Source organism: Metarhizium robertsii, assembly GCF_000187425.2.
Source record: "Metarhizium robertsii ARSEF 23 chromosome Unknown MAA_Scf_1, whole genome shotgun sequence".
Taxonomy (NCBI): Eukaryota; Fungi; Ascomycota; class Sordariomycetes; order Hypocreales; family Clavicipitaceae; genus Metarhizium; species Metarhizium robertsii.
The window spans coordinates 3,789,709-3,812,981 of NW_011942149.1; the positions used below are offsets into that span (position 1 = coordinate 3,789,709).

The 23,273-nt window shown below is 53.4% G+C and overlaps 7 protein-coding genes across 7 annotated transcripts; 3 read left to right on the forward strand and 4 right to left on the reverse strand.

Annotated features, from left to right (window-relative positions):
- Positions 1-458: 458 nt before the first annotated feature.
- On the forward strand, positions 459-3,518 carry MAA_10689 (Ankyrin repeat-containing domain protein; the record flags this gene model as incomplete). Its single annotated transcript, XM_011412407.1, has 1 exon — positions 459-3,518. The coding sequence occupies one exon, from the start codon at positions 459-461 to the stop codon at positions 3,516-3,518; it is 3,060 nt and encodes a 1,019-aa protein (XP_011410709.1).
- A 1,442-nt stretch (positions 3,519-4,960) lies between these two features.
- MAA_02375 (acetyltransferase) lies at positions 4,961-5,545 on the forward strand (the record flags this gene model as incomplete). Its single annotated transcript, XM_007820373.1, has 2 exons — positions 4,961-5,014; positions 5,090-5,545. 2 exons carry the CDS (start codon positions 4,961-4,963, stop codon positions 5,543-5,545), a joined length of 510 nt encoding a protein of 169 aa, XP_007818564.1.
- A 5,130-nt stretch (positions 5,546-10,675) lies between these two features.
- MAA_02374 (U-box domain containing protein) lies at positions 10,676-12,949 on the forward strand (the record flags this gene model as incomplete). Its single annotated transcript, XM_007820372.2, has 2 exons — positions 10,676-11,211; positions 11,272-12,949. The coding sequence occupies 2 exons, from the start codon at positions 10,676-10,678 to the stop codon at positions 12,947-12,949; spliced, it is 2,214 nt and encodes a 737-aa protein (XP_007818563.2).
- A 229-nt stretch (positions 12,950-13,178) lies between these two features.
- Positions 13,179-14,444, reverse strand: MAA_02373 (Thiolase; the record flags this gene model as incomplete). Its single annotated transcript, XM_007820371.2, has 1 exon — positions 13,179-14,444. One exon carries the CDS (start codon positions 14,442-14,444, stop codon positions 13,179-13,181), a length of 1,266 nt encoding a protein of 421 aa, XP_007818562.2.
- A 687-nt stretch (positions 14,445-15,131) lies between these two features.
- Positions 15,132-16,865, reverse strand: MAA_02372 (FAD-dependent oxidoreductase-like enzyme; the record flags this gene model as incomplete). The annotated part of the gene is made up of 1 exon (XM_007820370.1): positions 15,132-16,865. The coding sequence occupies one exon, from the start codon at positions 16,863-16,865 to the stop codon at positions 15,132-15,134; it is 1,734 nt and encodes a 577-aa protein (XP_007818561.1).
- Positions 16,866-17,738: 873 nt separating this feature from the next.
- MAA_02371 (uncharacterized protein) lies at positions 17,739-18,110 on the reverse strand (the record flags this gene model as incomplete). The annotated part of the gene is made up of 1 exon (XM_007820369.1): positions 17,739-18,110. The coding sequence occupies one exon, from the start codon at positions 18,108-18,110 to the stop codon at positions 17,739-17,741; it is 372 nt and encodes a 123-aa protein (XP_007818560.1).
- A 640-nt stretch (positions 18,111-18,750) lies between these two features.
- MAA_02370 (leucine Rich Repeat family protein) lies at positions 18,751-22,234 on the reverse strand (the record flags this gene model as incomplete). Its single annotated transcript, XM_007820368.1, has 2 exons — positions 18,751-20,394; positions 20,450-22,234. The coding sequence occupies 2 exons, from the start codon at positions 22,232-22,234 to the stop codon at positions 18,751-18,753; spliced, it is 3,429 nt and encodes a 1,142-aa protein (XP_007818559.1).
- Between the last annotated feature and the right edge of the window lie 1,039 nt (positions 22,235-23,273).

Consider the following 23,273-nt stretch of genomic DNA (forward strand, 5'->3'; position numbering starts at 1 on the left):
TTGCATTGATGCAGCACGCTCTAGCGTCGTCGCATCTTGCTTTGTTCAGAGTTTCAGTTCACAACCCGAGCCTTTGTTCTAGGTATGTTGGACTTTTCGCGGACGCTCAGAGCTAGCACCCTGTGGCATGTTGATCAGAGCAGCCGGCCTCAAAGGCTTGCGTTCGCCAGTCTGCACCTGAGCGCAGACGATATTTTATGCAACACTGTGCCTCTAGTTACACACAGCTAGTTCTGAAAAATGCATGCGTATAGGAACATTTTATCAACTAACAACTACAACAGGATTACGTCTCTCTTTCCCTGAGAATTCAAGCCTGCCGATTGCCCAATTGCTATCATTCTCATGAATTGAAGCACCGAGAAATATCCCATTGGTGGTCGAAATCCCGATACCTTGTCTCAAGGTGCATTTTCCCGTTCTCTTTCGATTAGCCAGTCATCAAACACATCGCCACAATGAACCGCTTTCGAACCAAGAAGAAGGGCAGGGACGACAATTCCATTGTTGGCCGCCCGTCAATAGATGCTGAGCCGTCTGGTCCTTTTCGCATGTTTAGCAAGAAGAAAACGCAAGACGAGGAACCTAAACCAGAGATCGATCTTTCCACGGCTTTGCCATCTCATAACGACTTTCGGACTAGTCTCCTAATGACAGGTTTATCAGCCCGCTTCTCCATGCTTCGAGAACAAGACGACCCGAATAGCAAGCTTGGTAAGGCCAGCGACGACAGTGTTCTCTTCTCAAAGCGACAATCAAGGCTAGCAGACTTTGGTGTCTTCACAGGCGGGCTCGATGATATTGCGGAAATAGAGTCGCTAAAGGCGCCCCCATTGGGCCGATTTGACTCGTATCAGTCCGATGATGCATCCTCAACAACAGGCAGCATAATGGGCCGCAGTAAACCTACGGAAGGGAACAATCTTTTTGGTGGCAGACAAAAGATCTACAAGCTTTCCGCGGGCTCTAAAGCTGGCATGACTGGTAGAGCACTCTACGACGACGACGTAGCACAATCATCCTTTCAGAAATGGCGACAAGCAGAAAAGGAGCGCAAGTCATTAGAAGAAAGCCAGAAAAACGACACATTTGACGCGGAAGCTACGCTGAATTACAGTCGACGCCGGGAAACGAGCTCTACGACTTCGTCTGTTCCTTCAGGAGCTCGAAACTCTACAGCTGCAACTTCAATCGCCTCCCAACCATCATCAATTAAGGAAAGCTCATCTACTAGCCACTTGGCGGGCCTTGAGCGAAGCGTTACTCGAACCCGCCGGCTCTACGAGCAAGGGTTAACGCAAGACCTGCAGGACCAACAAACGTCAGCTCTATCTCGGATGGATACATTGTCACGACAGCGACACTTCGGCTCGCGAACCCCGGACCCTGCCTCCATTGTTCCTTCACCTACGATTGCAACATTTGGCGACCGTGTATCAGACCGCCGACCTATCGTGTCCAAGGCGAGCGCACCCAATCTACGGTCATTTAGCCCTTCTACGATGAGTTCCTCTCAAATGAGCCCTGTCGACTCAAGCAGCAAATTCCCGAGGCAAGAAACAAAGCCTATTTTTGGGGGGAACCCTCCCCTGAGCCCACCCATTAGTGAAACCGAGGAGCATCCACCTCTTGCTATCCAGCCCAATGATCGTGGTAAGGCGACGGCAATGGGTGTCTTCACTCGACCAGCAATGCAGTATGATGAATCACGGTATACACAGCGACAGCGTCAACTCCAGCAGGGACGAGACTCATCTACCTCTCGACACACTACAGCGTCAGCAGGCTCTTCTGTGGCAGGCAGGTCTCGGTCATCATCCGCCCAGCGACCGTCAGTAGAGAAGTCCGCCCCAAAGGCTGCATCTTCTGAGACCTCCACACTCAACGAGAACTGCGGCAGCACATTCTTCGATGATAGTGACGACGGGTCCATGAACATCCGAGCCTCTGCTGCCCCCCAGCTGAAAATTGACCGTCCAAGTGATCACGACCATCCAGCTTTCCGTAAATCTGCCCTTCCCACTCCTTTATCGTTGACATCGCCCAAAGACTCTGAACATGGGGGTTCTCTCTCACCGGTACCGAAGACGGAACTACCGGAAGATTCTCCCACATTGGGCCCCAACGCAGGTCTAAGTGGTATGGTCCGACAACACCTGCGACACGATAGTACCGCCTCGTCTGTGTATGGTTCGACGAGCCACGAAGTAGAACCGAGCGTCACAGAGACCAAAGCCGTCTCCGTAAGGGATGATGATGGTGTTTCGGACGTTGCAAACGCAGTAGAGCAGGATGAATTTGCTCAAAATCTAGCCGAGCGTGCTCAACGTGTTCGTGAACGACTGACATCATACGTCGAATCGGATAATGAGCGTTCTGCGCCGCCGACCCCCCCTCAACCAGAACACAATAAGGACCTGGGCGCGTCCAAGTCCGGCAGTCTTGGTATGTTGCGGTCAAAATCAAGCCGAGGATCGCTTCTGGACAGGTCCGATAAGGAGCGTGGCCGCAGCAAGACGCTCAAGTCTCCCAGCCCCCAGCCCAGCCGAGTCGCCACATCACCGTCCCCAAGGAAGGCTTCGAGCAGCCAAGGGGAACCACGCAACGGTGAGGTTTCTGTCCAGTCAAATGAGCCAACACTGCCTGCAAAGGAGGAAAATGTTCACGTAGGCTTGAAAGCCTTCCGCCAAGCCCGCCGGGAACTACAGAAAATGAAAGAACTGGAAACACAACAGCGGCATTCACAGAAGCCAAGTCCCAACCCGGAGCGTCCTCCTCCTAACAGCCGGATCACGTCATACGAGAATGGTCCACCACCTGCAATTTTCAACCGCATGCCACGAGATCCACGAGATGGCGAAAGCTATAGAAGTCGATCTCGAGCCGGTTCCCGGGCGGCCTCTGAGCGAGACCGAAGTGGTTCTGAAACCAGCAACAGTGGACGCGCGTATAGTCGCGGCCCAGGGCTTCGTAACGGCTCTGCAACCTACGAGGATCACTATGGCCGGCGAGGGCTCAGTGGCTCGCCTGGACCAGATATTAGACGCCAGCCCATGGAGACTTCTGGTATGTCTCCGTACATGTCTACTGGACCTTCTCCAGTTATGAGTCCGAGCCATAGCGTCGGCGGATTTGAAGCCCCCGGGAGGCAGCACTTCCCAGTCATGCAGTCCCCTCAGCAACCAGATGTGCATGCATTTACAAGGAGCCGCAACGGCAGCTTGCTCGGCGCTGCGGCATCAACTCCAAACTTGCACGGCGGTCCTGGAGCACCGCCTTTGCCACCTATTAACCCTCGCCGCAAGAATATCTTTCCGAGACCGAGTGACGAAAACCTAGGGCATCATATTCCTAACAGAGTTTTCGGAGTGGGAGAGAAAGATGTTATTGCCGAACCTTACAGAGGCCGAATGCCCATGAATCCACACCAAAGTCGACAAAGTCCTCCTAGAGTGGTCCGGCCAGCTATACCGCACTCTGCCATGCCGAGCGCCGGCCTACCAGGAGGCATGATTTGATCACGTTGATTAATCGACTTGGGCAACTACACTGTTCTCCGCCACACTGTTTCTCCTTCCTCTTCTTTGACATATTTATTACTCCTGAACGGTGGAATTTTCAATGACTCCGACAAAACAAGTGTATACCAGTACCAGGTTCGTCGGCTATAGGAGTCACATGCATGACCATCTCGAGTTCAAACTCTTATCAGGACAAAATCTTTGTAATACGAATGACGGCCTTTTTTCATTTTTTAGCCAAACTCGGACGAAGGCATGTATGAACGGCACACAGCGAATGTCTTGCGACCGAATCTGGCCCTCTCTTTGCTTCTACTTTCTTTTCTATCTATGTACCTTCAATTCTTGTCTCAAATATTTATTCCCCGTGAATTGTATGTTTTTCCCTTGCGTTCTCGACTTTTTTTTGTTGTTTTCTGGAGACGTCTGTTGCATCTTAACGACCAGGACGTCTTCTACAATTAAAGGATCAGGCTGGTATTTGATCTACTCTCCTGGTGTCGGAAAATGCCCCAGCAATGGAAGAACAAAACAGGAAGGTCTTTGAAGAATGGACAAGGCGCAACATTTAACTTGAGGATATTGCGAGTCGCATATAAAGATCCTATGGGGTTAAGGAAAACAATAAGATGGACAGTCCTGGTGTATTAAGCAAAACCCATATATGTACACATATAAGCAATTGATAAAATTTGATGGAAGGATGCCGTTGGACTGCGGTGAGGCCGTGAAAACGAGGACGACGGCTGTTGGTGTTTGGGGCAGGCAAACTGGTACTGCATCTCGGACATGTACAGACAGGGGCCATGCGCACCATGCAAAAGCGGATTTGGAATGTGACCATGATGAAGACTGAGATGTGATGGAACCGAGACAGGTTAGATATTTATAGCAGGCTGCTGAGTTCGGGTTCAGTTATCTACTGAACACGACTGTCGTGCTGTCCAATTTGTTCGTTGGCTGTATTTGACGCGTGTTGCCTGTCAGGAGGAACTTGAAATGTAGTGATTGTAACTTACTCGGTACTTGTGGAGGGGGGAAGAGACGTCGGCCAGATCCGTCATGGGTGTAATGTTGTCTTTTTAGTTGGATTGTACATGTATTACAATAGGCGGGTTGCAACGTGGGGGTTTGGAGTGGATGGATCAATCAATCATGTTGTCCAAGCGTATGTATGTGAAGCGTGGGGAGGCGGAATTGGGGGCAGGTTACAGAGTACTACATACATGCCACAAGAGTAAGGTACTTACTTAAGAAAGTAGCTGGAGGACTGGCCATTGGACTGTCTGTCTGATCAATAGTTTTTCTCTCCTTTGTCCTTGCTTGCTGCTCAAGTATCCAAGCAGGAGCTTGTCTAGAACGGCCATTGAGCTGTTTCAAATCGCCAGAGCAGCATAGTCTCTTCTTCTTCTTTCCTTCTTTTTTCGGAAACGAGAAAAATGGCATTTATAAGACGGTACCGGGCGTCTGACTTTGAGGCCACCGCACACATTGTATGTCCCGCAACCGCACCGTATATATATATACCTCCCTCAAGGGGCGGACTAACCGGGCACATCGTATGTTAGTGCCGCGAAACACTGCCAGCGGACGTGTCGACGTCGCAGCTCCTGCGTCGCCTGGCGCCGTACATCTGGACACACCCGTACACGCACCTCTCGCCGGGGACGTGCTTCGTGCTGGACGACGGCGGCGGGCGCGCGGTGGGCTACTGCATCGGGTGCGCGGACGCGGAGGCCCTTGCGGCCGGGTACGACGCGTACGTGGCGGGCGTGCTGGAGCCGTCGGGGGAGATTGGCCCGCCGGCGGACGGCGTCGACGCGTCGCGGAGGCTGGACTGGGTGGTCGACGGGCGGTTCTGCGAGGATGCGCTGGCGCAGACGGCCTACTCGGGCCACTGGCTGCTGGTGGACGGCAACGAGCGTCTCCTGGCCGAGGGCTATAGGGCCACCATGCACATTGACCTGCTGGGCGAGTGGCAGGGCAAGGGGGGGGGGGGGGGGGTGGGTGGGGGAGGAGGTTGATTGAGGCCTTTGTCGAGAGCGTGAGGCCCGTTGGGATGGCGGATGGCGCAGCCGCGTGCAAGGGCATCTGGATTGGCGTCGGCGTGTCCAATGCAAAGGTTGTGCCGTTTTATGAGAAGCAGGGGTTCCGGGTGAAGCAGAGGGAGGCCGAGGGCCAGGCCATCACCATGGTGAAAGACTATTAAGCTTGAGGACTATGTATGTGTTTGTGTATGTGAGCATAAATTGTGGTTTGCGCAAGGCTTCCGCCATGGTGTGGAAATGTAGAAGTCGATTATGATAGTTGAAAATAGAATACCACGTATACCTGGGACATGGCACGGGCAACAATCACCCGGGTCTAATCATCTGAGGGATTCAAACTTTTCTTTTTCTTCCTGCCTGACTCTAACTAAGAACATTGGACGACACACCAAGTTACTTCGGAATTCCGTCGGTTGGTCATTTGTCGTACATGTCGACAAGGACAAATGGAACAAATCATCGAAAACAAGTCCCGCGACCCGTTTGCGTGCCCAGCGCCGAAAACCGAGAGAAGAAAAAAATAGAGAGAATACAGACTTCAAGTGCAACTTTGTGAATCCAACACCTTCACTGGCAAAACGCCTCCTTCCCTGCCAATCGCTTGCTGATGCAAGAGCGCCGTCAACATTGTTGCTTGTAAGCGAGAACATAGGAACACTTGTTCCATCCCCTACCATGCTCAAACGCCTGCTCTTTGGTATTCCGCAACCCCCCATACTGGTGTTACATGTAGTAAAGACGAGGCGTAGAAAAGAATAATAAAGTTACGAAACAAAGTCACTCTGAAGGATGTAACAAAACCGCGGTTGCTTGGTTATGATGAGGGGGGGTATCGCAGCCTTGGATATCGGCTTTGGTAACAGAAAAAAAAAAAGTGATCTGGATATCAAACGCGGCGAAATTCATCAAATTCCCTAGGAGCCATAATACATTGCTGAGAAGAAACATGTTCGTGTTGTGTCCCGTAGGCAAAGAGTCCGAAGCATAGATGGTACCTTGGGCTCGGATCGCCTGCCATGTATGAGCGACAGGAGCAGGCTCGTCTTGGTGGAATGGACTCTTGAAAGACGAAAGGTCAACGCCTACGCCTTACGAAGCAGGGCAGTTGTTGCATTGCTTGTGGCCGCAGGCGCTGCAGGTGGTGCTAATGACAATCATGCCACCGCAGTTGCAGCAGTACTCGTAGGCGGGCATTTTGATAAACTTTGGTGGATTTTTTTTTTTTTTGCTGTGGGAGACGGACTAACTTTCCGCTTTGTTTGAGAGAGAGGCCGAGGTGGTTGAGATGGACGTTTCTAGTGTGTTCGATAGTTCAGAAGATGGCTTTATTATATCGAGTGGAGAGACCAAATCAGATAGAGAAGAGGGAGGAGTAAAAATATGACAGGAGGGCATGAAGCTCTTTTTAACTTCTCGGGGAAAGAAGGAGTCACATATGTACATATAACAAAAGCAGGACGGACCCGAAGAGAGGGGGGTCGGGGATCCCCTAGCCCACGTTTTTGTGTGTGAGAGTGGGTGGTGGTGGGTGCCTCAACCGCACGGAAATTCTCTCGAGGCAGAAGCTTTTCTGGTTCAACTCCAAGGCTTCGACGTCACACTCTGTCGAGGCAAGCGGGGCGAGAGGAAACTTGAGGCGTATAGACACTAAAGGTGACCAGTGAGGATGGCAGGAAATAGACCGTGGACAAGCGACGCGGGAAGTCTGACAAAAACACCAAGAGCAGGCCGGACCATCGTCCATCGTCGAGTTGTGGAGCTGGAGGTGCAGCCGCTGCCTCTGGTGCTACAAGCAGTACTACTACGTACCAGGGACCTTGACAGGGCTGCGATAAAGGCAAATCGAAATGCCATGACGCATTTCCGTCTGTCATGACCACACCAAGCCGTCCTGGTTGGCTGCGTGCCGCGAACGGGGCTGTTGGCTAGTGGAGGCTCCATGTGCGTCGGGAGACAATCTTGCAGCCAAAGCCCGGCAGCTTGCAAAAGCCCTGGGACTGGGGAGCATTGAACATGGGTGCCCTGCTTGCGGGTGTGCCAGTGAAGCGTGTAAGTCGGCGCCGGTGTGATGATTCTGGTGTGAGTGCGAGGCAACGCACTCATTTGATTGAACCACCATGGTCTGCCTCTGCTCCTTTGTGCGCCCCTTTTGGTCCGGATATCGGAGCAACGCGGCCTGCAACGAGCACCTGCTCCTCGTCCGCCCTGGTGGCAAAATAAGTTGCGACTCGGGACGTGGGGAGCTTCAGTCTGATGTTCCGGGTGTCTGGACCCTGCTCGTCATACTGTTGCTCACGCGATTCCAACGTTGAGTGTGATGTTTCTCACACGACCTGGCCGTTCCGATTCTTCTTCGTTTCATCTCGCTTTCCCCCAGAGCCGCGGTTCGTCAGAGGAGTGTTGAAAAAAGCTGAGCACACATCGTACGACTGCCCACTCAAGTCCCTGTGCCGTCATCGTCTCACTTAGCTCTGGAGTCTGGAGTGCATCTCAACTTGGCTGAAACAACACCCCAGCCGAGTGCCTTCCTCCTGCATCTGCTCACAGCCCGCAAGGAGCACTTGAGGCGGCTCGACCTGGTATTGGTATAGCCCAGTACCCGGCGCCGTCGAGCAGCCCAATGCTACGGAATGCAGCACTAATGACGCCACTGACCCACAAGGGACTTGAGGGGAACTGTGCATCTGTCTGGCTGGACTTGGCAGGACGAACATGTGCAAGGAGCTAGCTGAGAGTTTTCCAGCTTTTGAATTTTTGGTGTCAATCTCCAAAGCCGTCTCCAATCTGGACTTTTCTGCGGGGTACGGCAGAATCCAGGCCCATCGTAGCCATCACATCCGGATAATGTCCAGAAAACAAGACTGAGAATGGGTGTGCTGCTGCAGACGAGAGAACACGACATGTCGCCGTCATGTCCAGTCGCCTCATCCTCAATACAGTCAGTGACAAGTTCCGCCTTTGTTTGTCATCTATTCCCCGCAAAGATTCACCGGGGTCTGCCGTCTGCTCAGAGGGTAGGACGTTGGCGCACGGATGGGGATCTCACCGAGGTGGAGAGTGTGTTCATGGTCCAGGGCAGAAGGATTGACATGTGCCGTGACGATAATCTTTTCCTTAGCCTTTATGCGTCGGTCACCCACTTCCGCATTCGTCTAGCTGCCCATCATAAGAAATGTCAGCGTCCTCGATAGTCACGTCTTTGGTGGGGAGAAGTTTAGATCTCCATAGCGTGGGCAGATCGTTGGCAAAAGCCTGTAGGAGCCGACGGGAATTGACGCCTGCCATTCGACGAGTCCGCGGCAATGCAATTGAGTAGTCAGATGGAGGGATTAGCCGGCTCTTGATCCGACCGACCCAGAACCAATCCCAGGAGAGGAAAACATCGAGGAGGGTATCTCGGTTTCCTAGTGGTAGTATAGTAGCTGCGTGGCGCTCTTTGAGGCTGCAGTTCTTGTAAGAGCTCGGCTGCGTTGGAAACCACCGCCATCCGATCTCTAGTCTCGTAGTACTAGTATCTCGGCTGCTGGGTTCTGTGTTGGTAGCTGACGCTATTTTCATCGATGGCGTTGCGAAGACTGCGGACGGGCGGACTGGGAATTTGTCATGGGCCGGGTCTTTCGATTCTGGACCCCAGAGCGGAAACTGGAGATGTGTGGGGGACAGACTTGGGCGATCTTGGTTCGCCCGATGTAATTCTAAAGCCATCAGCCTTGGGAACCGTCGCAGGACATGTGTACATATCGGGAGCTTCTCACAATCGGTCGAAACTACGAGACACGTGCGGAGGAGTGACGAAGACATCAAGGCTGATGCTCATAATGTCGAGCCTTGTGCGGTTGGTATTTTGGGGCGGCAGGAGCTCTGCACTGCCTGCCTGCCCAGTGGCCTGCCCACTGTCTAAGTACAGCGACACTGTAGTACCTGGGTACGGAGTACCTGAACAAGGAACAAGGCCCAGATGAACATCAATTGATCATACATTCATCACAAAATTGCTTTGACGACATCTATTTTTGAACTTGTCCAACTTGGATAGCCACCCCGTGGATTCCATCCAGATAGACGATGCATCGTAAGCGATTTTGTCTGCTCGCCTAATACCGCGTCTCGACAAAAAGCGGAGTGAGGCTCTCCAGGGCGCGACAACAACCAGCCATCACGGAGTAAGCTCTCCTGGCGTTGGCAATTCCTTCGACCTACTAATCATCGGCCATTCCCATTTCGATGCTTCTCTTAGATTTTATGCAGTTCGCACCGCCATCTCCAGGCTTTGCACAATCCGTTATGTGAAGCGAGAGGCAACGGCAATGTGGTGACGTGTGACTGAAGGCTGAGTCCTGGCACCCCGCAATGCCACCACTCCATAGCTGCTCGGCTGTCATGCCTCGTCTTCAGCCTAGGAAGCCTTGAAGTCTGCCTCAGAGACCACTACGCAATCTCTCTGCCAATCTCGAACATCGATGGGCCTTGGATAGAGCCTTTTGGGCGATTCGCACAATGTTTACCGCCGGAGATTCAGCTCTCCGATCCATCAGAGGCCTTTCGGACGCCCAGCCACGGTGCCAAGGGGCGCTACGGTCTGTCGAAGCAAATGAAAATGTGTCAGGTTGTGCGCACAGCAATAGGGTGCCTCACCAACATATCGTTTTCCACCTTGTCTGGAGAAAAGAGACGTTGCCCAAGTTAAAACGCCCAGTACGCCACGGAGGATAGCATACAACTAAGCACCCGTGATGTGGCCTTTCCTCGAGTCAGGAAAGCTGACGCTGCGCTTTGCACAGGCGTATTCTGAGAAAATATATCATGAACTAGGTCTGTGGAGACGAGCCCTGGTAATCGCTTCCAAGGGTCTTGGCGTATAAGAAGCCCTCCATGTTGGGACAATAATTCCATAGTCATCTTCCCTTTGCACCTCAATCTCCTCTTCATTGACTACATTTTTTTCTCAACTAGTCACCAGGGAGAAACTCAGGACTTGAACCTTGGAAACCATCTCGTGCATAACAAACTCTTGGTTCCTATATGCTTTTCACATAAAGCATCGCCATGGTGTGTAACGTTCTGACCTATTATGGGAGCCTGTAAAATCCTCAAGTCAAAACTGATATGCCAAAACAGAGAGTCCCGATCCGAAACGCTAGGCAAGCAGATGATGTTGGCCGAAGTCCTGTAGCGCTTCAACTACATCCCATCCCGTCAAAGCGGTCACTTGTTGTCAAAGTCGTCCCTCCCCGAGCGCCAGCAGCCCAAATCGACCATGTTCCTTGCGACATCGTTCTGGTTCTTGACGTGTCCACCAGCATGGAGGATAATGCTCCTGTGCCGGGAGAAACAGAGAGAACGGGTCTCACGGTGTTGGATTTGACCAAACATGCCGCTCTGACCATTATCGAAACATTAAACGATAGAGACCGACTGGGAATAGTTAGCTTCGCCACGAATTCCACCATTGTGCAAACTCTCACACATATGGACATCAGCAACAAAGACGAGGCTCGGAGGAAAATAAAGGCCCTTGATCCTAATGGGAGCACGAATTTGTGGCACGGTATTCGGGATGGGATCCAGATATTTGAACAGTCGGCAGAGAATGGAAATATCCGTGCTATGATGGTGCTAACAGATGGAATGCCCAACCACATGTGAGTTTCCCCTTGGCGCTTATGGGCTTAGAGTGAACATTCATCCAACTCTGTGGATAGGTGTCCTCAACAGGGCTATATCCCTAAACTCAAGACACTACCACGCCTCCCCGCGGCGATTCATACCTTTGGGTTCGGATATGGCCTGAGATCAGGTCTGCTGAAGTCTCTGGCTGAATATGGCCACGGTAATTACGCATTCATCCCCGATGCTGGCATGATAGGCACGGTGTTTGTCCACGCAGTTGCGAATCTGCAGGCAACATTCGCCACTGCAGCCGCATTGACGTTGACGTATCCCAAATCCATGGAAATACATGAAATTGGTGCACAGACTGTGGTAAAGCAGCTACCGGAGGAGGTAGGACCACAAAGCAGCAGGCAAATGGCTTTGCAAATCCCCTTGGGCAGCCTTCAATTCGGCCAATCTCGAGACGTATTCCTCCGTATCAGTGAATCACCAGGCGAAAATGGTACAGACGCAGCGAGTTGTCACTCCCTCGGCGTATCTGCTACTCTTTCCTACAGGCCGGCAAATATCTACGGATCGAACATGGTTGGTGCACCTGTTACCATCGCCTGTAGGGCCAGCGTCCTTGAGGCATCAAGTATGCCCGATGCTGAAATCGCCTACCACGAATCGAGAGCTGAAATATGTAGCTTCTTATCGTCAATCTTTCCCCTTGGCCCTGACTTCGAACACCGGCCCAACTTGAGCAAACATGAAACGTACAAGAAACAGCTGCGTAGTCTGGTTACCGAAATTCCCGCTAAAGACTTTGCTGATGAGAAGAACATGTCGCTGATGCAAGACCTCAATGGCCCAGAGCCTCAAGGTCAGATCTCTCTGGCTATCAACAACATCAAATTCCTCCAGAAATGGGGCGTTCACTACCTACCATCCTACTACAACGCCCACTCTCGGCAAATATGTAATTCCTTTAAAGATCCAGGACCGTTGCAATACGGCGCTGACAGCCTTCTGTTCACCGACTGTCGGGATCGTCTAAATTCGGCCTTTGACGACCTGCCTCCTCCAGAACCTCCTAGTAACAGAAGGTATGGCGGCCACTCAGGCTCTTGGGGTCACAACGCTCCCGTCCAAATGAGCCGATATAGAAACGCCTCTGGCGTATGTTTCGCAGGCTCGACGCCAGTGGAACTCGGATCCGGAAGAATGGTTCACATCCGACGACTGCGTCGAGGAATGAAGGTTCGTACGCCGACGGGCACCCGTAAGGTGGCCATGGTGTTGAAGACTGCGGTCCAAGAAGAGACTCTTTGCCATGTCGGAAACCTCCTTGTTACGCCGTGGCATCCGATTTCCGCAAATGGCAAAGCTTGGGATTTCCCGGCATTCCTTGCGGATGGAACGGTTCGATATACGGGATCAGTGTATTCCGTCATGCTTCAACGGGACAGAAATTCACAGTCTCACGCTCTTCGGGTAGCTGGGATTTGGGGCGCGACTCTTGGCCATGGTCTCACAGCAGGCAACGACACGCGCGCCCACTATTTCTTCGGCGACTATAACCGCGTGGGCAAGAGCCTTGCTCAGCTCGGCGTGGATAAGCTTGGCGTCGTGGAAGGAAGGGGCGTTGATCGTGATGGCAGTGGATTGGTTTGTGGATTCAGGCGCGCAGAACAACCAAGGAGGCTGAGCATTGAGCACGGTGGCATACCGCCGAGGAGTATGGTGACGCGTACGACGCAGTGCGTTGGCATTGATTCAGCTTGACACCAAAGTTGGTATCTGGTAATAGCAGCAGGCTCGTAGGGCCGTCATAATCTACTCAACATGATCAGTCACTTTGAGACCCATTATTGGTGGTGGTGTATACTTGTATAAAATGTGTCATAATGCTTTCCTATTTTCACAAGCCCAAGTACGGCAAACCCTGCCAAAATAAAAGATATATATCAAACGGCATAACACAATCCTCCACAACCCCCTCCTCATGTTCCACTCACGCCTCCCTCGCAAACAGGCCGGCCATGCCCATGCCGGTGCCAACACACATACTCACAACGCCCAAATCATGACCATCCCGCCTCATGCCATGCACCAAGGTACTCGTCATCCTGGCGCCCGTGGCGCCGAGGGGATGACCCAAGGCAATAGCACCACCGGTCGGATTCACCCTGCCGGCGGCCCAGGCGTCCTCCAGGCCCAGCTTTCTCAAACAATAAAGCGCCTGGCTCGCAAAGGCCTCGTTGATCTCCCACCTGTCCACGTCGCCGACGGCCAGGCCATGCGACGCCAACAGCTTGGGAATGGCGAGGGCGGGCCCGATGCCCATCTCGTCGGGCGCGCAGCCGACGACGGCCGCGGACACAAACTTGCCGATAATCCTGTCCGACAGGCCGAGGCGCGTGGCGGTGCCCCTGCTCATGAGGAGCGTCGCGGCGGCGCCGTCCGAGACCTGGCTCGAGTTGCCGGCGGTCGAGGCGCCGCCCGGCTTGAAGGCGGGCTTCAGGCGGGCGAGCGCCTCGACGGAGACGTTTTCGCGGATGCCGTCGTCCCTGGCGACGGTGACGCGCTGCTCCGCGCCGACCTTGGCCCCCTGGCGGTCGACCTCCTGGAAGCGCGTGGCGACGGGGACGATCTCGGCGTCGAAGAGGCCGGCGTCGCGGGCGGCGGCGGCGCGGCGGTGCGACTCGGCGGCGAAGGCGTCCTGGTCCGGGCGCGAGACGGCGTAGCGCTCGGCGACGTTCTCGCTCGTCAGGCCCATGGGCATAAGGCAGTCCCTGGCGTCGCGGACGGGCGAGGCGGGCAGCGCGGGCCAGGCGTCGACTGGGATGGCGCGGCTGGCGTAGTTGCGCGTCATGCTCTCCATGCCCGCGGCGACGGCGACGCGCGCCATGCCGCCCCGGATCTCGCCGGCCACGGCGGCCACGGCCTGCAGCGACGACGAGCACGCCCGGTTGACGGTGAAGAGGGCCGTCGAGCTCGGGTACCCGACGTGGTTCATGGCCGCGCGCGCCGCCTTGGAGCCCCCCAGCTCCGAGAGCACCACGCCCACGCCCACGTCCTCGATCAGTGCGCCCAGGTCCGTCCCCGGCACGCTGCGCTCCCGCACATGCTTGAGCACGCACGCGAGCAGCTCCTCCGGGTACGCGTCCTTGAGGCCGCCCTTGTAGGCGCGCGTGACGGGTGTGCGGACCGACGAGAGGATGACCACGTCGGCCGGCGACTTGGCGAGGATGTTGGCCACGCCTCGGGGGCTTGCCATCGTGTCTGTGTCTCTATGCTTCGTATCTCTCTGTGTGTCTTTGGTTGTACAAGTAGATGATCGGCGCAGGGTATCATGCAAGACAGTAGCCGCAAAAAAAAAAAAAATACAAGACAAAAGTCGAAAAATGAAATCAAAGTCAAACGTGAGACGAGATGGCGCGCATGGATAGAAACAGCCCGCCGTCGGATATCTACACCCGGATGGCGGAGTGGCGGCTAAGGGCTCTTCCGTGCCGTCCCAAGTTGCCGTCGTCAAGTTCCGGTGTCACTTGAACACAGTCCCGAGCCGATGGACACTGTGGGGCGACCATGAACCCCTGGAGCCGTCACTGGAAATAGAGTTGCCGGCTGGTCTGATCACACAAACTGCCCACATGTGCACCGCAAAAATATATGGGCCTGGTCCGGCTTCCATGCATGCGTGTTGCTTCGTAATCCATCTGGGCTATCCGAAGCAGTGTAAACGCACGCACACAGCTCTCGTTATTGGACAAACACCTAAATACCATCCAGGGTACCTGTAAATGCATATCAGGCCAATGTCCAAATCCCGGAATGTGCCGTATTGAAGGTACCTACTCAGCTAGATTAGTTTTACAGTACCAAATACACCCGCTATTGCCCTCATGCCGTACATTTCATAATGGTCCCTCGCTACCAGCCAACATCACCTCATTATACATAATCATCTGCTGTATTGAATTCCGAGACCCACGCGCTGCTCCTCCGTCATCGACCCAGCTCTCAGCTTCTTCGGAGGGCTCCCGTGCTCACGCCTTGAATCGTCTACCGCCAATGCATTCCCGCTAAACTTGCGCTTGTCCATCGCGCCCCCTCCGCCCCTGGAACTTGACAGGAGCCTAGCTTGCAACTTGGCTGATTGCTCAACAGGCCCCTGTCCCGGCCCGGGAGATGCGTCCCGGGACCCTGCCGAAGGGGCCACTCCGAAGCTTCGACCTGGGTGGCGCCGCAGCATCTCCGTTGCCGCTTGGCTCGCCTGGCTGTCAAATACTTCCCCGTCGCCGTCGGCCTCATCCGCCCTGCGTCGTTGACGTGACCCCTGTGGTGCAGATTTGGATCCCTGGGACGTGAACGAATGCATTGCCTCGACCGATTCCAACGCTTGCCTTGCCAGTTCTTCATTGTCGTCGGCTGAGATGGTGCTCTCTCGACTTTTTCGTCGTCGATCCCGCTTGGGGTTCGGTGTCGTCGGCACAACTTGCTGCTCACCATGGCGATGGCGAGGCTCGGTTTGCGGCACCAAATCAGCCGATGGCAACAAGCCGCCGTCTCGAGATCGGCTGACAGGCGTGGTCGGCAGCGATGACAGGGACTGCGCATTGCGGTTATGCCTCCCAGAGTGTTTCTGCACGGCTCGGTGAGACGTCATTGGTGTGGATGGAGCGCTGTTGTTATCCTGACTCTGGCTCATGGCTTGCAGCAAGGCGGAGAGACCATGTTCACGGCCCTCGGTGTCACCACCCCGTTGTGAAGATCGCGGCGTCTGGTGCGGACCTCCATGCGGCGTGCGATGCTGTTGTTGAGGCGTCGAAATATATTGCTGTTTCGGGGTCAGAGCGCTGTGAAAGATGCCACCAGGACTGCACAGCATGTGGAAATGCTCCCTGTTCTCTCGGATGCGAGTTAGAAGGAGGTCCCTCTCCTCCGTTAAACACATAGTCTCCTCCTCCTTCTGCTGAATAACCTTTTTAGCAACCTTGAGCCGACGGGCCAGCGTCTCATTCTCCTCCATGGCAGCCTCATACCACATCTTCATCTGCAGATACTTGGCTTGTGTAGAATCAGACGCTGTGCTGAGCTCTCGCCTCGCCTGACGAGAGTGTTCTGCCATTCGTAATGCATCCACCTCCCTCCGGATCATTTCGTGCTCCACGGCAGCACGTTTGGCATCATCCTCCGCTTGAAGTCTCAGCAAGTTGTACTGCAGCTTGTGATGCGCCGTTTCCATCTTTAGCTTCTGCTGTTCGGCGATGCACGTCTGAAGCATGCATCTCAGCTCATCGGCCGGAGCCTCCAGGACCTGGTCAGGGGACGGCGGGGCATAATCGGTGCCAACTTCTCGGTCACGGACATTGCTGAGGATGGTAGCGGGCGGTGAGTAAGGCGCAGATTGCTGCGACTGTGAAAATGTTCGTCTCGCATTATTGTGGGCAGCGACCTGGGTGGATGGCGGAGGGGTCAGAGACGAAGGAATCACCATGGCAGCTGCTTGTTCATCATTGGCCTCGGTCTTGAAGGATTGATCAGGGTCGATTGGCGATCCAGGTATCTCGGTTGAGGGCAGAGTGACTTGTGACGACACGGGCAGAGGCCCAACCTCCTCAGGCGTAGATGGCTCAATTGGACTGGCGACATCCGCGTTGGATTGGCGAGCATCCAGCTCAGCCTGGGAAGCCATGGTGAACTACTTCGTGCGCGAGAGGTAAAAGGACGCCAGGAAACTTGCTAGTAGGCGGCGGCTCGTAGTTGTAGAGGAGACAATGCAGTGATTGAATGTTTGCTGTGCCTGTTCGGTTCGCGCTTCACCGTGGGGCAGCAAGAACTTGGGCTTCTTTTGTGCTTGGCCTGCCCAACGCATGCAGCCTGACAGCGGAGCCCAGCTTCGCATAAACCCAGCACAGGCGTTGCAGAGCCAACAGTGGCCGCGATTCGAGCAGTGCAAGATAGATTGGACTGTTTGGCGGTGCTGACAGTTGGCGGTGGTGATGTGTAAAGGTAGCAATGATGGGTCGAGAGAGGGTGTGTGTGAGTGAGGTCGGTCGAGAGCTTGGTTGCAAGCGGCGGATGGCTCTTGTGCACCATTGAATCAGGCTCAGCCTTGAGCTGGGGCCCATGCTCTGTCTGGCCTCTGGCCGCCTGCATCCAGATGTCGGCCTTCCCCCAGATGTGGTTGCTCGGAGACAGAATTGACAGGGTACGTGCTGGAAGTCACATGAGGGCTAAACCTAATCCAGCCAGTCCCATATCCCATCAGGCCGTTTCACCTCCCGTGCTCGACCCCAGGGTATCTCGATCCCTAGTTGGCATTCATCAACCTGACAAAATGCACAGGAGTTTGCATTATGGCATACGATAATGGGAACCATAGGCAGCTTGCTTGTTCGTGCTTCTCGACCTAGTATATATAATGTAAATACATCATGCGAAACCAAGGCCACCAGCGCGCCCGTCAATATCCATTCATCTCCTCCACACACCTGACTGAACAAGTACCACGCCCGAAGAACCCCCCGCGTCTGTCTTCCCTTGAGTAGCCAGCAACCTCATAATCTCATACCTTGTCGTCTGGCTCCAGCTCCTTCTCCGATTTCTGCGTCTTCAGCCTCTTCTCGGCGCGCCACATCCTCAGCTTCCTCGACAGGCACCCTACAACCACGCCGGGTAGAATCAACGGCCACCCAAATAGAACCGCGAGCCACCACGCTCCCACGGCAGCCTTGTCCCAGCGCTTTCCCTCGGAATCGAGATACCACTCAGGGATCCATCGACCGGCCCGTCCGCGGCCATTGATGCACAAGATGCATATCGCCCCGAAGAGCAGCCATCCAACCACGGATATGGGAATCAAGACCTTGACGATGTTGTGGTGTTCGTAGGAGTGCCCCGGGTTGGGGACTTCCCATAAGCCGTACCGTGAAGCCATTTGGAAGGAAGATATTTCGCGCCTTGGAAATACTTGTTTACCAACTGTGATGATTCCCCGGACTGGCGTTGACCCTTCGCTTGTTGTCGGGCTGGCGTACATAGCCGGGGTTATTCTTGATCGGCAAGGTGCAAGGGTTGATAAGGATAGAAGAACCAAAAGCTGCTTGTGTGGGTGTGTATTCGTATTTCAAAAATAAAGGCCAGAGGCAAAATATTATTACAACTGTACTGCCATCGCACGGCGAGAGATGGAGTGAATCACGACCCTCCGACCGCCTTCCCTTGATTCAGTGGCAGCAGAACCTTGTAGCAAACTTTGCACGCCAAGGGGCAAGAGCTTCCCTTCCTTTATGCTCATTCACACTCACAAGTTTGAATGATTGATCCTCTGTTTAAGGGCGGAGCTGTGACTGTCATCCCTGCAAACGTCGCAGTGCATCTTTTCTTTATTCCCCTCATCTTGCTAGATATATAGCAGCTATGGAAGGGACCCGAGAAACTTGCACTTCCTATCAAGCGACATACTCGCGTCTCAAAATGTCCAAAATATTAATATTATCTTGCTGGTACCCGCTGTAATTGTCGACTCCATCTCCAATGTTTACGCTTCTCTATTGTACTTTTTTTTGGTGTGTAAATTAGTCTATATCTTCTCCGCTGTCTTCACCGTTGGCCGCCCTCCAAGCGGCCATTTCTTCAGTCGGAAGTCTTCCTCGTAACCATCTCAGCGTGGCCTCGGTCCCCCTTTCAAGGATGGTCCACCTCGGCACTCTAAATCGATTGCCGGCAACCTCCAATCGTTGTAGTCCGTCGACACCACCAAGGAGACCAAGCCTGGGGGTTAGCTGGCCAATATTATTGCTAGAGGCATCGACGATCTTCAGCCCCCGAATCCACTCGGGATCGAGCTCTGATAATTGATTGCTTGCCATTAATAGCACGGACAGCTGCGGAAAGGCTTGCTTTAAACTCGTAGGGAGCGAAGTGACGCGATTGAGAGTGACGTCCAGCTTCTCCAAGCTCGGTGCCTTCAGGAACTTTGTCACGGGGTTCAAGCTTGTGATTTGATTTGACAATAGGCTCAGTTCCCGTAGAGCGGGTAGGTCAAGCGTTTCTGTGAGGTACGAGTCGCCAGTTATCTGTGCATATGCCAAAGATAGAAACGATAAAGTTGAGCCAAATGCGCCAAGTGCAATTGGGATGGAGGCAATAGGGTTATGATGTAGTTGAATTTGGCGCACTTGATTCTGCGAAGCGACCGTGGAGCAGGTATTGGGATTCAAAGACGACATATCGGATCTCGACAAGTCCAACAAGCCTCCTGACTTGACGAACCAGACGTCTTTCACGACTGTCTGTGATCGTGACCGATTCGGAGTGTGCGGGGCGGAAGTGGGCGGTGTGGTGAAGTCGTCTTCCACGTCAGATCGAGCATCCCCATCGTTACTGGGAGGAAATGTGTCCATATCGCCAACCGTCTTGAGTCTGTCATCGATTTCCGAAAGACTACCCATCAAGCCCGTGATTGTGGTAGGGTGTCCAGGCTCTTGATAGGGAGGTGGCGGCTCCAGGCGACCAGCCAAGATCTCCTTGAGCTCGTCCGTTGCAGCCGAGATTAATTTGCGATCTCTTAACGGATTGCCCGTTAGCCGGATCATGGAGAGGCTTTGCATTCTGGCAATCTCTGGTGGCACTATCCGTACGTCATTGCTAGCAAAATCTGCGTGACGTAGTTTTTGCAAGCCGATAAAACTGTCTGGGATGTTGGCAATGTGGTTTTCATCAACAGCTAATGTTAGGAGATTTGTCCAAGTCGACATATCTGGGAGGCATTGCAGCCTGTTGACCGATAATGAAATAGCATGGATTACTGGGAGGCTGATGACGGTGTCCACAGGTATCAGGTGAGTCAACTGGTTTGCTGAGGCGTCGAGGGTTTGCAAGCAGGGGAGAGATTCAACCGGCTGCTGAATGAGCACACCCGAAAGCTTGTTCTTTCTCACAGATAGTTCTGTCAAAGGAAGCTTTGACAAACTGTCGAAAGGCAGACTTTCTAGTCTATTCTCATTCATATTCAGGATGCGGAGGCGCTGCATATTCTCGATATCGGGAGGCAAAGCAGAGATGCTATTTCCGTGAACATCGAGCATCTCCAGGGAACCCAACTTCATCAACGCCGAGTTTAATGGACCAGACAGCTGGTTTTTGGACAGTTTCAGGTCTCGGAGAGAGCCGATTTGAGATATTATATCTAGACTACTGTTTTCAAGCTTATTGGAAGACTGCTATAATGTAAGCAAGAGGGTGGCCAGTTGTATGGAGAGCAGTCGCACTTACAAGATTGAGCGACGTCAGGTTCGCAAGACGCCGGAAACCAACAGGAACATTTGCGAGCAGGTTTCCGTGCATATCTAGCGTCTCTAATCCACCAAATATGCTGCCCTGTCCTTCCTCTTGCTCATCGAATGCCTCTGGGCTCGTGTCTGGAAAGATGTTGTCGTCTAAGCGCTCGATATCGTTATCCGCTGCAACGAGCCTCGTAAGGTCTACGCTCTCCGCCCAGGTGCCACCATAACTGCCGATGCTCTCCAGATCGTACATTTTCATGACTTCTTCTGGAATTTCCTTCAATCCCAAAGCGGCGATATTCAACCTGCCTGTGGTGCGTGCAGAAGTCACTCGTTGCTGCAATACTTTAACGCTCGGTTTCTCTCCCTTCCTTAGATTGAAAGGGTCATCATGTTCCAGGTCAAAGCCATTTGTAGCAGTTGATGACGTGGTATGTACACCGTTTGATCCGTGATTTTCAGATGCCTGTCTTACAGCCGCGCGCTTGGCTGCCTTGGCCTTGGCGATCTGTTCTCGCAGTGCTGCCGAAGACTTTCGATTTGTCAGGGGTGCAAAGTCCGTGGGGCCTGAAACGGATGATGAGGGAAGGATGGCACCATCCCAAGACTCTGATGGAGCGCCAGCAGCCTTGGGCATTGAAGGGAGGGAAGGCTTTTTGAATAGACCGGTAGTTGACGCTCGAGGCTTCGTTGATCTTGAAGCGACCGACTTGGAGCCGGACCTGATGGAGCCTTTTTCGAACATCTTCTTCTCAGGGCTAGTGCTTCGCACAGCGTCTTGTATATACGATATACCCGTATTTTCCAACTTGGTCGTAGACACAAGCAAAGCACGGTTCGAAGCCGCTCTGGTCTGTGGAGTGTTTGCAACACTAATAGCGGAAGTCTTTCGTGGAGTACCACTGATGGCTGATAAGGTGGTTTTAAACGGATTCACAGAGGCACGAAATAATGCAGAAGAGTCATCTTGCCCAGCACTAGAGCCCGGTCGACTTCCTTGTCGGGACGATGCTCTTCCAAACCCATCAGAGTTGTAGCTGGAGCCCGGCCTAGAATTTCCCCCATCTGCTCGTGATCTTGGTCGCCCTTGGTCGAAAAACAACGATGACGTTTTGCTCAACGCTGGGGATGGCGGAATCTGTGCCAGGGTTTCCATAGTGCGCTCTGCTAAGGAGGGCCCCGGCTTGGACCTCCGAGTGCTGGGAGTCTGGAAAGTGTGGACAGCTGTTTGATCGCAGTCAAGTGAATCACCCTGAAAAATGGCTTCACCACCAAGCTCAGCCGCATTGCCGGATAAGGTGCTCGGGCTAGAAGCATGCGGGTTTTGCGGGGGTGAATGATCCCAATCGTCTTCGTTGGCGGCATTGGAAGAAACATCGATGGCTAAAGGCTGTGGTGTTGTTGAACTAGCTCGCTGTTGAGAGCTTGGACTGCTTGGTTTTCTCTGAGTCTGGTTGAGTTGCGGCTTGGTCTTTATAGGTTGAAGTGTGCTCGAGCGAATCTGATCTCGTGAGGATACCGATCGCAATGGGCTGCCTCTATTGCCGACAACGCCTACGCTGTTGCGAAGTTGATCTCGGGATGCAACGGGTCTCAATTTTGGCGGATTTAGCTCCCCTCCACCAAGACTGTCTCTAGAAGCTTTGGGACGAACCGGTGTAGTTGTCGAGGTCGAGGTCGAAGCCAAAGGGGCAGTCTTCGGCACGCTTGATCGTGGTACAGGGAGTCGAGACGGGCGGGGGATGCCACTTGGGCGGTCTCTCGGACCGTCCATTTGTGCCTGAGAATGTGCCGGCAGAGAGCCACGAGTAAGGAGCTTCAATTCAAGGAGTTATTCAAGGCGAGGCATGTATCGCGTCCAATGGGAATCTTGCCAACATTGACAGTGGTTTGGACAGCTGAAGCTAGATCGTGGGTGTCGCAGCAACGGAAGTAAATAAAAGGTCAATGCTTGGTCTTAGCGCTGCCGCTGATGAATGAAGAGAATATCTGCCGGCACTTTCACAGCGGGCACGGGGCACTCAGGAGATGACTGAAGGTTTGTCTGGCTTCAACTGCACAAAATGGCTCGGTTCAATGTTGGTCAGAGACGAGTGTGCAGATGTGCAGACGTGGAGACGTGTATGGAGATGGGGGTTCTGGACTGGTGGCTATTGCCAATTGGCGACGGGGAAGGAGCGCTCGAGGATTAACCGATAAGTTTCCAAAAAGTTGATAACTGACATGGTACAGGTCGAGGACCCAAGGGTCCATATAGCAAAGACTAAATTGACTTCATCCAACTGACTGCTAAAGTATACGGAGCATTGGTGCATGGATCAATTGCCTCGGTACGTAGTATTCCCTAGACGAACAATGATTGATGGACCAAATGACCCTTGTCAGGGGCAAGGTTTTGAGACATGTTGGCACGTTCTGAGGGAGCACCCGATGGGCGGTTCAACCTCGCTCTCCTCTAACATATGCATGTGTGAGATGTGGGTGAATTATTCCAAATGCTAGCTACGGGTAAGACACCGAACTGAACTACTACCCGTTGGCAACCTCAAACTTGTTCATCTCCAAGCGCCGCACATTGCGGCCCATGTCCACCTGTCAGGTACAGAGATCTGGTAGCAGCTCAACACTTCTTGAATGTGCCATTACAACAACTCCGTGTGCTAATGTGTGATGATTGTAGTGCAATGAGGCGAAGTTACGACGGCTCGTCTCCCTGTCTCATAGATGATGTCAAGCGGCATGGAATGGATTGGCCCGAGAAAAGAAGCGGCAATGTCTCTGTAACGACGCCGGACTCTGACCATTGACCAAGG